The sequence below is a fragment of the Pleurodeles waltl genome, chromosome 1_2, assembly GCF_031143425.1.
Source record: "Pleurodeles waltl isolate 20211129_DDA chromosome 1_2, aPleWal1.hap1.20221129, whole genome shotgun sequence".
In the NCBI taxonomy this organism is placed as follows: domain Eukaryota; kingdom Metazoa; phylum Chordata; class Amphibia; order Caudata; family Salamandridae; genus Pleurodeles; species Pleurodeles waltl.
Window position 1 is genome coordinate 400,951,899 of NC_090437.1, and position 15,248 is coordinate 400,967,146.

General features: G+C 43.7%; 1 protein-coding gene across 1 annotated transcript in view; it reads left to right on the forward strand.

Moving 5' to 3' along the window:
• Positions 1–12,534, forward strand: part of LOC138254445 (G-protein coupled receptor 54-like) — a 657,759-nt gene extending 645,225 nt beyond the window's left edge. The window contains exon 5 of the mRNA XM_069205814.1: positions 12,184–12,534. Within this exon, the coding sequence (XP_069061915.1) occupies positions 12,184–12,534 (351 nt within the window). The remainder of the gene's footprint in view (positions 1–12,183) is intronic.
• The last annotated feature ends 2,714 nt before the right edge of the window (positions 12,535–15,248 follow it).

Consider the following 15,248-nt stretch of genomic DNA (forward strand, 5'->3'; position numbering starts at 1 on the left):
TAGATGCCCTTTCAAGAGGAGGTTTATTTTGGCAGTGACATTAGGAGGCAAGTTGTTGGCGTGCACCCACACAATGGACTACTGGCCATGTGCCTCTCTTTCTTCTGTATTCTTTAATTTAAGTGACTTCTGATAGATTTATCTCATTTCGATAAAACACTTTTTTAAAAATCCTTTGTCCTGGCATTATTTGGTGATTGTTGGTAATTACTTTCTGATGATATTCTTTCTAATGTGTGTGCCATGCAATTACTCTCATTTGTGACTATGACAAGCACAGGTTGTATCTTTTAGAGGTTTTTTTCAAAACATATATTAGTGTTGTACATTTGTGATGTTAATTTCAGTGCAAGCATTCATATTGTTAGTGGACACTTACACCAAACTTATATATGTTTCTATTTTTGTGACTGGAGAATGCATGTGTGTTTATTTTGACATGGTGTGTCAATAATATGCATATATGCATTACACAGGGAACTTGGCACATTACAGTCAAATGGGGTCTTATGTTTGTGATCTATTGCACACATAAAGGGGACATGTGACCTTCATACATCTCTGCCGCGTTTGCAGTTTACCAGCAAAATTTGTAGTACATTCCATGTACACCCACCAGTAGCATGCTGTCGTTTAATTGCTACATTATCATGGGATTGTTTGCTCCTGATTGTGTATTGTTTAAGTTAATGTTTTCCATTGTTTAGGGACATTGTTGCAAACACCTGTGCGGACACATTTCTATTTGTGATGAGAATTTTTGTGTAGGTGCCTAATGCCATGAACTAGTCTATACCAGATTGGTGGATGCAACTTTTATCTTGAGGTCTGTTCTGATACATTTTCTTACTACAACATTACATACTTCAGCATTGTGCAGCATTATGGTGGTGTTTGCACAAATCATTGAGCAATGCATGTGTCGAATTACTGTGATGCTGCAATTCTGAGGAGAACAGGAATGCCTGTGACTTACCTTCTGTTCCGGAATGGCCAGGGTTGATTTCCTTCTTGCCCAAGAGCAACAGCAGGACGGGTAGCAGAGGGTTCATGGTGGCAGAATTTGTGGAAAGAACTAAAAAGATGGGTTTTGCCCTTATATAACTCCAAATATTCTAACTCAGGGGTGGAGGTTTAGCTGCCACAGAAGTGGCAACAGGAATGTACATGGTGATTGGCTCAGCGGTAAAAGGGGCTGTCATCCCGCCGCCAGACGCTTTTGCCTATGGCACCGTTGATGTGAGTGAAGTTTCTTGCTGGTGACGACGGGCCGTCTGCAGTCTTTCACCTGTGCTCCCGCTAAATAGGGCTACTCTCCAAGACATAAAACTCCCTTTGTAATACATAAAGTCATCCCTAAGGTAGGCCCTAAACAATGCATAGGGCAGAGTGTAGTGTATTTATAAAGCTGGATGTATGCTTTTAAGTTTCATATGTCTATGTAGCAAAAAACTCCCAAATGTATTTTTCATTACTGTGAGCCCTACATTTCTCAGGGGATAACAATAGGTTTCCTTATTACATTTATTAAGTGAGAACTTTCTGTTTGGGAACAGGTATAAATGTCATGTTTGGTCTCAATGAATTGTAATTTAAATTCCTCTTTAATTATAAAATCAGATTTTAAGTCACAATTCTGTAAGTGCCACTTTTGGAGAGATAAAACAACAAGGTGATGGATGAAATGTTTGAACTAATCCCAGCCACTGGCAATCGCTCGAGCACACATCCCAATCTATCTTTTTTGCCACCATTGATGGAATACATGAATTAATCTCAGCTATTGGCAATTGTTTAGGGCCACATCCCAATTCATTGTTTTGCCCACCATGCCATCCACATTTCGACCCAGTCATATGCAAATCAGTCTGGACCTTGTTCCCCATGAGAACAGTCCAGCCCAAACAGACACAAGCATCCTGGGACTGGTTTTGGGGCATCACCCTTCATTAGCCAGGCTAGTTTGCATCCATAGGCACAGTGAGCTCAGGACCCACATCTGAGCATACCAAGCCGTGTTAGGCCAACAAATGCTAAAATAACTAGGCAATAGATGGAATGCTTGAATCAATCTCAGCTACTGGCAATCACTCGGGCAGCATCTCAATCCATCTTTGTTTTTGCCCACCATGCCAGCCCAGTTTGGACCTAGCCACATGCAAATCAGTCTTGACCAGACTCCACATGGGAACAGTCCAGCATGAGCTTCCAGGCCAGGTCCTTTCCGGACCAGAAAGAAGCATCCTGGCACCGGTTTCAGGGAATCACCCCTCATCAGCCAGGCTAGTTTGAATCCAGTGGCACAGGTGAGCCCTGGACCCACGTCTGGGCATACCCAGCACATTAAGGGTGGCAAACGAAAAGACAACAAGGTGATCGATGGAATGCTTTATTTCATCTCAGCCACTGGCAATCGCTTGGGCTGTTTCTCAATCCATTGTTTTTTTGCCCACCAGGCCAGCCCAGTTTGGACCCAGCCATATGCAAAACAGTCTTGATCCTGTTCCTCATAGGAACAGTCCAACCCAAACTACCAGGCCAAATCCTCCCTGGACTGGAAACAAGCAGCCTGGGACTGGTCAAAAACAATGGAATAGGTTGTGGCCCAAGAGATTGCCAGTGGCTGAGATTAATCACCTTGTTGTTTTTCCTTCAAAAAAGCTGGCATTTTTGTGTCCTAACCATTTGCTGAGCTGCAGTCTGTGTCATGGGTCACATGACTGTGATTAGAGTGGTAGTTGTCCTTTGTGTATTCCTCCCAGACAGTGAAACAACGGGGACCAGATGTTGGTAGGACGGGTCATCTGGCAAGGATGGGTGGATGGAGCTGTTCCCTGCTGCACTTACATTTTAAAGGAGCTGCCTCAGCATACTCACAAAGAACTTCACACCAGTCTTTTCTCACCCAAGACCTCTTGGAGCCTTGGCAGGATGGAAGAAAATTCCAAAACTAACTGTGGGGGAGGGAACTCTAAATGTTTCTTCCAAGTAAAAGCTGAAACCAGCTATAAAGATACGACCCTCGGACCCACACTTTAGTTCACTCCTGGACCTGCAGAAGACATCAGAAGGCCTGCCTTCTACTTCAGAGGACTGCCCTTCTGCTACAGAGGACTTCCCTGCTTTGTGAAGCTGGCCTTGAACCCACAGAGAACTGTGCTGCTGCTTGAGGACTGCCTTGCAGCTTGATTACGGGCTATCAGAGTGACTCCAAGGGCTAGTTTGCTGACCTCCTGCTCTAAGGTACAGGGACACAAAAAGATCCACAAACCTGAACCCTGCACCTGGATGCTGGACCTTTGGGAGTAGTACTTAAGGTGAACAAACAGACAAAGTCCAAAACTTGAGTCTTTGAAATTTTTCAGCTAAAATGTGTTTTGAGAACCAGCAGGTAATTGGAACCTGTCTGCTCAATGATTAGCCCAAGGTGCATCACCGGTCAACCTGCTTTTGTGATAGATCCCACTACGTTCTTCTGTGCAGCAGCAATTCCTGTTTAGCGGCTCCTTGCAGAAGGGGTATGCGTCCTCATTGAGTCCTCATCAACTCCAGCTGGCAGCTTTGCACTGCTGGAGAGTTTTGACTTCCAAAAAAGTGATAAAGTCCAAATGTAAAGATCATTTCTGCAACGTTGTAGTGGCTCCCAGACGATGATGTCTCCTGCTCGGACACCACCAGCTGTCTTGCAAAATTCATAACTCTGGTTCTACTGAATTGATTTTAATTGTTCTGGGATTTGTTTTGTGTTATATTTTCACTTTATTACTGGTTTTGTTTTGCATAAATACCTTACTCATTATCTCTGAGTTCCGCATGACAGATTTTGTACCAAGCTACCACAGTTAATCATAGGTTAATTTAGTGATGTTTGTGGTTCACCCTGACAGGGATTGTGGTTGCTGCTTGAAAGGGGTCTTCAAATCACCACCCAAAAGCCTAATTTCCTACAGTTGCCAATAACCAATAGTGGCTAATGAGAAGGACCTAAGTATACACTGACCTTGCTCAAGAATCAACATGTACATAGTACTCCTCCTGAAAGGCGTCACTTTATAGACTTTAGAAGGAATCTCCTGTGCCCTTAGAGCTCTGTATGTACCACTTTCTGAACCCTACACAGCAAAGGCATCTAACACTCACTCAAATATTGAAAAAAGGCTTACTTACAAGCACAAATGCATTCTCATCATAGTAATGAAGACATAGGAAACCAAAAGAGTTGAAAAAAGGCTTACTTACAAGCACAAATGCATTCTCACCAAACTAATGAAGACGTCTGGAGGCAGGTTAAGAAATGTCTGGCATCAGACCGCTAGTTGACTCATTTATTGGCTGGTTTCCAGATGGCTGTATCAAGTCAGCTGAATGACTTCTTGTTGTGGCTGTCTCTGTAGCCACTCTTCGATTAGCCTGGCATATATCCTGGGTTTTTCCACTCACTCTGGTGCCTGCAAAACTTACTGAAGTTATACATGTTCAATAGAATCATTCAAAACATTTTTCATGGTCACAGAAAACTGTCTTCTCTCTTTTGGTAGACAGTCTTCTTATCAGAATCTCCTCAGTGCCTCAGAAAATGTTTGTGGTGGCAGTTTTCTTTTCTATCAGCATTTTTAATAGCAGGATACTTCTAGAGCTTCTGAAGGTAGTCCCTTCTCGTTTCCACCTTGTTGGTGTCTCAGCAATCTTCCCATTCGGGGCACGTAGAAGAACAAGTGAACAAGCCCACATTATCAATGTTAAGATGTGACATCTGGGCTCATTGTACAAACAATGATTGCTTTATTCTACTTACAGTATGACTGACAAGTATGTACAAGCACACCACCACAAGCTGAAATCCACTCTTGACAGCCGTTCCCTTCTCTGCTCAGCTTTTGTCAAATTTCATATCACTCTGTAATATCTATTCTGTGACATCATAGCATAGACTACATATCATAAAAGGCTTAGGGCCAGTTTCAGAGTTTGGAGGTCAGGTTACTCTCTAACAAATGTGAGAAGTACCCCATCCGCCATATTCCAAGTGCATTATATCCAATGGCACTTGTAAGAGGGCGGACGTGTCATGTTGTGATGAACTAACCTGTCTACCAATTCTAAGGGACTGATTTATATTTTGGCGATATGTATACTTGATTGCAAGGTTGGCCAAGTATATATACCTTCAAGATAAAGGTCAGCTTGCCTGATTTTGATGCTGATAGACCTTAAGTTTAGTTGTTGCAATGGTTAAATGTCCACCTGCTTAATCAGGATGAACAGACATATTGCCAATTCTTTTACTGTCTGTCACCGGTAAGGAACAGTGAAATGGAAATAATGGGCCCACTCAGGTGACTCCTATGGTGAAGGGGTCATTTATTTCTTTATTTCCAAAACAGAAAATCCAATTTCGGGGTTTTCTTTATGAAAAGAAAAACAGAAAACTGTTCGATGTACAGCTGCATCCTGCTGATGCAGCCCTGCACCAATGCCTGAAATGCATTAGTAGGAATTGCTGTGATGGCAGTTCCTGACAATGCATTATAATTGACTGTCTGCTTGACAGTCATTTCTAATTGTGGTGGGCAGTCCATCTACCAGGGAGATAATGTCATTTACTTTGTTCCCCTGGCAGAACAATGGAGTTTCCGACACTATATAATTCAGACACTAAAGCTGACCATTAGATTTATCTCCATACATGCATCTTGACTGGCCTAGTCTATCACTTATTAACTTTGTTTCAGGAAAACAATTTTTAGGTGCTACTAACAGTTTGTCAGGCCAGTTCAGTCTGTATATATTTTAGGCTTATAGACAACAAAGATGCGGACAAAATCACATTTTCAGCAAAATTGCATGCATTGAAGTAATTAGGAACAGCATATTTTATTGATGGACCCTTGAACTTTTGTTTTAACAGGGGGATCCTTTAGAATGTAATTGATCTGTAGCGGCAGCTTAATTCTCCAGTGCTCCATTGCTAAATGTGTAGTTCATACTCTCCATTTAAATTGTGGGATTAACTGGGTTTACACGGGGGTCTTTAGATGGTTTTGCTAGTGTAATCTCTTAATTTTGCTGCCCATACGTTTCTGGGCCATCATATTTATTTTCTCCTGAATAAAACTCCCACTTTAGGAGTTTATTTGAGAAAACACAAAATGTTGCTGTACAAGATTATTAAACATGCCACCCTCTCTGCAATAGGGCTACCACAGCGGTAATCCCACTTAAAGCACAGATATCTATGCCTGCCAACTGGTGTTTCCTAAACATGGCAGGGTGCCCTCTGCCAGAGGAGCAGAGGCTATTGCTGGTCTTACCTCTTGGGCTAGCAAACCACTTGCATGCTCCAGATGGGCCCCCAAAGTGTTATTGCCATGCAAATCTGGAAAATGTATGTTTACCTTCCTTCATGTGCTACAGGTTAATATTACATGAGGGCTCACTGTATTCACTATGGGGAGTTTCCTCATTTGTTGGTGGTATTTCAATCAATCAATTAGTATTTTTAGAGCACAGCCCTGTCCCCCTGGGTGCTGGGGTGCGATATCTCAGTCGAAAAGCCAGGTCTTGAGTTTCCTTCTAAAGTCCTCAAGGGAGGGTGCTGTTTGAAGGTAAAGGAGAAGGTTGTTCCATGTGTTGGTGATGATGTAGGAGAAGAAACAGCCACAGTTTCAGCTACAACTGATGCAGGGCCTGTGCACGAGTGCTAGTGACGAGAAGCTCAGGTGTTTGGTGAGTTGATGGAAGTTCAGTCAGTGGTTGAGGTAAACTGGTCCATGATCTTGTAAGGCCTTGTAGGCATGCATGAACTGGCATCTCTTCTGGATGGGGAGCCAGTGGAGGTTTCTGAGTTGGGGGGTAATGTGGTTCCGTTTGGGGAGGTTGAGGATGAGTCTGGCTTCAGAGTTCTGTATGGTCTGGAGTCTATTGAGGAGTTGGGTGGCGATGCAAGAGTAAAGTGAATTGCTGTAGTCGAGGTGTCTGGTGATTAGGGCCTGGGAAAAGGTCTTCCTGGTGCTGGCTGGGATCCATCTGAAAATTCTGCGGGGCATGCAGAGAGTGTGAAAGCAGGATGAGGTGACTGCATTGATCTAAAGCTTCATAGTGAGTTTGCTGTCAAGGATGATGCTGAGGTTGCGTGCATGGTTTGTCAGTGTGGGTGTGGGTCTGATTTTAGCTGGCCACCAGCTGTGGTGCCATATAGATGTGTTTCTCCTGAAGATCAGTACTTTCATCTTGCCAGAGTTAAGTTTAAGGCAATTGGCTTTCATCCAGTTGGCTACAACGGCCATGGTGTTGCAGAAGTTTATTCTGGTGGTAGTTGGGGTCTTCAGGGAGCGAGGAGATGAGTTGTGTGTCATCTGCATCATTATGAGACCCTGGGATTTCACGATGTCTAGGAGGGGGGTCATGTAAGTGCTGAACAGGCTGATTTGCTGCAGATGATGTCCTTGGGTTTGGAGGTGAAAGTAGTCAGAAGGATGCTCTGCATGCATCCTTTGAGGAAGGAGATGATCCACTTGAGGGCGTTCTTCTGTATTCCGATGCTGTGGAGTCTGTTAACGAGGGAGTGGTGGGATATGGTGTTGAAAGCATCTGAGAGGTGGAGGAGTATCAGGTCTGCAGTTTCTCTGTGGTCAAGGAGGGTTCTCATGTCATCTGTGACTGCGATCAAAGTGATTTCTATGCTGTGGTTGGCTCAGACTCCTCATTGGGATTCTTCAAGCAAGTTGTTTTGTTCCAGGCATTTAGTGAGCTGTTGTTTGATGACATTCTCTAGTACTTTGGTAGAGTAGGAGAGCAGAGAGATAGGTCAATCATTTTTAAGTTTGCTGGGGTCAGAGGAGGGTTTCTTTAGGAGGAGTCTGATCTCTGTGTGTTTCCACTTGCCCGGGAAGGATGCCCTGTTGATGGAGGCATTGAGGATTCTGGTGAGTTCTTTGCTGATTTGATTAGTTCTGAGGTTGAAGAAATGGTGGGGGCATGGGTCGTTGGGTGCCCCGGAGTGGATGGACGCCATGATGGCCATAGTGGTTTGTGTGGTGAGCGGGATCCATTCGGTGATCATACGGCTGGAGTGCATTGGTTGGCCAAGGTTATTGAGATTGAGAACTGTGGGTTATGAGTTGAAGTTGTTGTAGATGTTGGTAATTTTGCTGGCTGTGGACATAGTCCAAGAGTGTGTCGCAGAGGTCTTGGGAAAGGTGGATTGCGTTCTCTGTGGCTGCTGGGTTGGAGAATTCATTGATTATTCTGAATAGTTCTTTCATGTGGTTGGCTGCTGCATCGATGCAGGCTGTGATGACCGCTCTCTTGATTTTCTTGATGAGCAGGTGGTAGTTGCTAAGGCTGCTTTGTCAGTGACTCTTTCGGAGGGATTGCTGGAGGAGCGCCATTGTTTCTCGAGTCGGTAGCAGTTATGCTTGGTGGTTCTGAACTCTGGGGTGTACCAGCTGGCTTGTCTTGAGGTTTTGTTGGTTCTCGCTGGCTTCATCAGGGTAAGACTGTCAGCGCATTCAGTGATCCAGGTGGAGAAGGTGTGGACTGCCTGTTCATGGTCTGAGGAGGCTTTGGTTTGGGTGGGACTAAGGGCCAGAATCCACTGTGTCTCTGTTACCTTGCTCCATCGGTGGTGGGAGGAGCTGTTGTGCTTTTTGAAGGTATGCTGTGAGTCAAGGAGGGTGAAGTGAACAATGGTGTGGTCAGACCAAGTGAGTTCTGTGATGTGGCTAAATTTGACTCTGTAGCTGGAGGTGAAGATGGGGTGAAGTGTGTCCAGCTTTGTGTGTGGGTTTGGTGACAATTTAGGTGAGGTCAATGTTCATGTTCTCCAGGAGAGTGGTAGAGCTGGAACGTTGGGGCTGTTGAGGTGGAAATTGAGGTTGCCAAGTAAGATGTAGTGATTGGAGTCGGGATGATGAAGTTGGCACTGATTTTGCATAAGCCCAGTCGAAGTCCTGGAGGTCTGCACAATAGTGTGCCTCTTAACGTTGCCTTAGAGTCAGTCTGCAGTTGAATGTTGAGGAGCTCCATGAGCAGTGTGTGTGGTCATCACAATTGGGGATGCATCTGATAGTTTCCTTGAAGATGATAGTGATGCCTCCACCGTGTTTGTTTGTGCAATCTTGGTGTAACATCTTGTAGCTGGCGGACGTTGCTGTGGCAATGTCTGGGTTTGAGAAGGGGCTGCTCCAGGTTTCAGTGATGAAGCCTACGATGGGGGTGAGGTGGCGATGGTGTTCAAGATTGCTGGGGATGTGTTTGCTCAGAGATTAGGCATTGATCATGATGCACTTGAGAGGTTCTGGGTTGTTCGATGTCTTCTGGGTATGGGTGGCGTGGGGTCCTATGTGGCCTGGCAGGGCTGCATTGCAGGAGAAGCAGCAGTGTAGGCAGCTGAAAGGTCCTTTTGGTTACTTGAGGGGAAGAGGTGCAGCAGTTGGTGTTGTGGTGTCTGGGGTCCAGGGTCAGGAGCTGCTCAGTGGTGTAGCAGTGAGTGGTGGGAGGGCCAGGGTTCCTGGCACTGGGCACGGTCCAGTTGCAGATAGGTGCAGTTGGGCTTGCCTTTGGTGTGCCTTTGGCACGCATTAGGAATGCCCGCTGCACAGCTGCTTTGCAGCCTCCCTTAAGTAGGCCCTGGGGGAGGTGGGGCACAGGGTGGCAGGAGGTGGGAGAGAGGAAAAGGCAGGAAGTGGGCGGGGAGCGCAAGGGATAAGCAAAACAGACGGGCAAGAAGAGACAAGAGCAAAGGAGAGAAAAGACAAGCAAAGGTCAATAGAAAATAAGGCAGATGGAGGCAAAGCAGCAAAGCAGACAAGCAAAGGAGAGAAAGAGCAAAGGAGAGACAAAAACAAGCAGAGGTCTGTCGGGCAGAACAAGCAGAAAAAGGCAGACAGGGGACAACAAAGAAGGTGGCGAGGGAGTCATGACTGAGGAACGGACTGTGGGAGGACTGGACAGGAGACCTGTTGCAGAGGGGGCTGGCAGGAGAACCTGCTATTTCAAGTAAAAATAAGTCAATCTCCACTAACATAGCAACATTTCCTTCCCAGTGTGACCACAGAGGCATTTGTCAGAGCAAAAAAGTCAGAACGTCATTGACCTCTAGAGCTGTCTTGCTTCCTACTCGTTACTGTTGGAAATTGGGTTGTTGGTTGATTGGGGTGTGAGCCCTGGTCAAGCAGTGACCACAATCCTAGTCAGGGTAAGTATCAGACAAACCCTAAATTAACCTGTGCTCACCCTCTGGTAGCTTGCCACACAGCAGTCAGGCTTAACTTAGAGACAATGTGTAAAGTATTTGTGCAACACTTCAAACAGTAAAACAGTAGAAACACCACACACAAAGATTCCACACCAGGTTAGAATAATACATCCAAGGTTAATGAGTGAAACAAGACCAAAAGAACAAAAATTAATAAGTAGAATTTGAGTTATGAATTTTTAAATATTAAAATGTAAAATAGCTCTTAGAAGTAAGAAGTACCAACCAAGGATATCTGGTTGTGGCGGACCAGGACATAGTCAAAAGTTCAGGCCAACTGCGAAGGAGCTAGAGGGACTTAGCTGGGTCTGCTGAATCAAAGTATCCTACATCCCTGTTGCGGACCATTACACCAGGTCCAAACCACGCAGTAGAGGTGATGCCTCAATTTTCTCCATGCAACAGCAGTGATGCATCAGTTCCAATATGCAGTGGCATTAGGGTGTGAGTTCCTGCTACATAGGAGATCCAGGCAAAGGGACTTGAGATGCGAAGACCCGTGTCGAGGATGTGTTTTACAGTTGAGGCGATGCATTGATTCCGATGAGCACAGTCTGCGTTGAGGAGATTATTTGTCTTCGTTGAGGCTGCCATCAACGGTGATGCGAGGACCTTGCATGAAGTAAAGGTGTCACAGTAGTGATTCCAAAGGTGATGCAATGGCTTTGTTCCATGCAACAATGGCAACGTGTTGATTCTTCTCCCGTAGTAGAGGATGCGTCGGTTTTGCTGGATCCAACACCTTAAAATCCTTAAAATCTGACTTCACCATAAGTTGTGATTTTAAATTGTGAGTCCAAAGGCACCAAACTCGAAAATTTGAGCTCTTCCAGATTTTAAGGTGTAAGAAGGTAATACCAATGTTATCCGATGGGAGAGATAGGCCTTGCTGTTGTGAAAAACAACTTTGGGATTTTTTTTCACTACCAGGATATGTAGAACTTAAAGGTATATGTCTTGCATTTTAAATACATTGCACCCTGCCCTCTGGGTTGTCCAGGGCCTACCTTAGGGGTGACATATGTATAAAAAGGCAACGTTGGGGCCTAGCAAAAGGGCTATTTTGCCTGACAAAGCAATGTAAAACTGCACTCACAGGCTCTGCAATGTCATGGCTAAAGGGCGACTTAAGGGGTTGGCACAATCAGTGCAGCAGTCCCACAAGTTGCTTTTACTTTACGTGCTGCTGGCACAGGTAGTGCCATTTACTATGCACTTATAAGTGGATTAAACATGCCTATAGAGGATAAGCCACTGTTACCATATTTGGGGGAGACAGCGCAATTTAGCAGTAGTAAAGTGCACTGAGTCCTAAAGCCAGCAAAAGCGAGGTCAGAAAAGTGGACCCAGTAGGAAAAGATTTGGGGGAAAGACCGCACTAAGGCCCATATTTATACTTTTTTAGCACTGCATTTTCGTCATTTTTGACGCAAATGTGGCGCAAACTTACAAAGTACAATTTCATTCGTATTTTGTAAGTTTGCGTTGCTTTTGCGTCAAAAAGTGGTACAAATGCGGCGCTAAAAAAGTATAAATATGGGCCTTAAGGTGTCAGGTCTAACAGTTACAAGGGATTTAGGCGGTGGGCCCTTTTGCGCACAAATCACCTCTAGGAAAGGTACTGTGGCTCACTGGCACAGGGATACAATTTTCATGCCTGAAAGTGTGCACCAAGAATTCAAAGGGACAATATACAGGATACTCAAGAGAAGTGAACAGAGGTTTACAGACCAATGATTAATCCTTTGAGTGCACATTACTACAGTAAGCACATTTGCAACTGTTTCTTGCTAATGGTCAAATGCATGTTGTTGCAGGCATCATAATTCATACTGCATTTATATTAATGTTTTCTCAACAATCAAACCTCACTCAACTTGTGTCCTTGGTGACACGGTTTCTCACAGTGTTCTTTTGTCTTTTAGGTGCAGCTGTTGGCAGAACGGTCAGAAGCGATGAGGACAAAGATTTCCAAAATGGTGGTTGTGATTGTCTTGCTCTTCTTAATATGCTGGGGTCCCATCCAACTGTTTATCCTTTTTCAAGCCTTTGATTCCACCTTCCAGAAGAATTACAAAACCTATAAGCTCAAGATATTTGCTCACTGCATGTCCTACTCTAACTCCTCTCTCAACCCCATTGTGTATGCTTTCATGGGGGCGAATTTTCGGAAATCTTTCAAAAAGGCATTTCCTTTTATCTTCAAGCAGAGAGTTGGGCATACAGCTGGTGCTGCAGTAAACACAGAAATGCACTTCTTGTCCTCTGGAACCTGATAGAGTGCCTAGAGATATCAATGTAGGAGAGACATGGCAGCGTGTTGCTTTGTTACACTGCTCACTGCATCACAAGGTGACAATCAGAAACGTTTGCACCCTTTCTGAACTATCATATTGGAGGTGGTTCACATGTAATTTTAATCAGCAGTATACCACATTGAATAACAATGACGATGTATTTATAAACATCATGTCCATAAATATTGCTTTGTTTTTCTCTTATATAACCACTTCAACATGGTGATTGTTTATCTAAAATGTTATACTCATGCAATGATGAAAAGTATGCAACTTTCTTAGTATGTATTGTGTCACATGCTGCCTAAAAGCCACTTCATGGTGAAATAGCACAAAGATGAAGTGAATTGATTGCTGTTAAATAGATGTTATTCGGGCCTTTTTCTAAAAGGTTATGACTATGAGCCTGATTTAAACTTTAATCGATCAGTCCTCCCTCACAAACAGTGATGGATATTATATCTGTCTTATTGCAAGTACATTATATTTAGGGGTAGGTGGAAAGTTTCTATCTGCGCAAAAAATTGGCAGAATTTGGTGACTATGTTACATTAATAGAAAGTGTCTAATGTGGTTGGTCATGGTCACAGAGCTGCTTCTTGAATAGATTTGCTGCCACTTGAGTACATTTTCCACTTGAACAGTAGCAAAATCAAGTTAAGTGACTATGGGGGTTATTCTAACTTTGGAGGAGGTGTTAATCCGTCCCAAAAGTGACGGATTTACCATCAGCCGTATTACGAGTCCATTATATCCTATGGAACTCGTAATACGGCTGGTGGTATATCCGTCACTTTACCGTCACTTTTGGGACGGATTAACACTCCTCCAAAGTTAGAATAACCCCCTATGTGCTCTTGTGCACTGCATGAACTGATTTTTTAGTGCTGTTCGTGATACTGGCACTAAATTGCAGTGCAACATGCATGTTTTTTGACAAATTGGCGGAACTCCGCAGAATCTTGCATAGTTTTTATGTAACTTCACAGAATTCTGTGGAGTGATACTTGCAAGTTCCACCCACCCAATATCCTGATACACCAGTAATAAGACAGACAGGCTATCCGTCATGTTTGTGACACTGTATCTGTCCGCCCGATATCTAAATCAGGCCCTTTGAAGTGCCAATACACTTTGAGCCATTTTGTATGGAGTTGAGTAGGCCAAATCTCATGTGGCATGCTTACAATCAAGATAATTACATTAGCAAATCAGTACCATAAATGTGGGAGCTCCACTGGAAAGTACATCAACATGCAGAAATATGAAACAGAAGGCTTTTAAAAAGACGAGCGAGTTTAGCTGCAAGCTTTAAACTTGTTTCAAGTAACTAGGAATGCGTGTATGCCAAAAGAAGACTTACATCATGGGGAAGGAGACACAGAGTCCCTGGGATCACAAACGTTAAAAATATGAACGCTATTGTATCTTTTCAATTCAGCACCAGCCGACTCTGTGAAGACGCACAGGCAGACTATGTTAAATCTTCCTCAATGAACCATGCCCAGATTGGCCATAGTCCAAAGACTTGATGGAATCCCGGGAAGCGCCTCTTGGCTTGGAGAATGATTTGCTCTGCCTTTCCATGCTAGACCTAAGGCTACATTGCACCGCTTGAAAGCTAAATTTTAGTTTCAAATTTCTCATCGGGCAAACACTTTACAGCAGTCCAACAAAGAGTTCTGAGGCACCCTGTTTCTTTTTGTTAGTGAACAGTGACAGATTCATGCAGCAGAAGCGACAGCTCGAACAAAGACAAGGCCAGAGATCACGATTTTACAGTTTGCCTTCTCAAATCGTTTTGTTGAAAATTGGATGTTCTTCCCGCGTCTCAAACCTAAATCACAGAACAAAGCTGTTAGAAATGGAAAAAAATCAAAATGGCACATCGTTGGCAAAGAAAAAAAAGGTTGTGAAAAACCAAACCACAAGATTATTTCTGATAGTAGGCTTGCATTGGATTAAAGCACGCCCCCAGTGTGCCTTGTGACGCTACAGCAAGTGATCGTCATAGAGTGCCATATCAAAATCTCCGAGAAAACAACCAAATCTGTTGCCATTTCTAGCTGCGGTAAAAGTCCACTTTTTCCAAAGGCTGCTGAACAGCGGATGGGCTGTTAGAATAAAATGGATTCTGTTTGTAGTATATATTTTTCTGATTTCTCCTTATCAACGACGCGATTCTGACGCCAGCTACCAGATTCCGTGTATGTGTTTCTACCAAAAGAGTATTTTATATCAGATTGATTTGTAAACCTAGCAAGAAGAGCAAATGTTGGCTTTTTACAAAGAGTTATAGCTATTTGTGATTGCTACAGAAACACTGTTAACAGTGCATGTTATTGATGACACATTCACATATACAAATTAATATACTACAGTAGAGATGCAGAAGGTGCCAATGGTACAATGTTAGATTTCGAACGAAATTTACACAAGTTGATGATCAGTCATGATAATGCTTTGATAACTTACTGGCAATCTTCATTACTCCTAGTTCTACTGCTCATCGTGATATGCTTTCCTACAGTCGATAATCGCTACAGGGAACATGAGCACCCACTGAATAGCAGCTAAATGTTTCCAAAGATCAAACCCTGCACACTATATAGTTACTTTTGTAGATGGTATATTCCCTGAAATGTTCCTGATCGTACCACGTCTCTGGGTATTTTAACCCTTGCATCATTCTG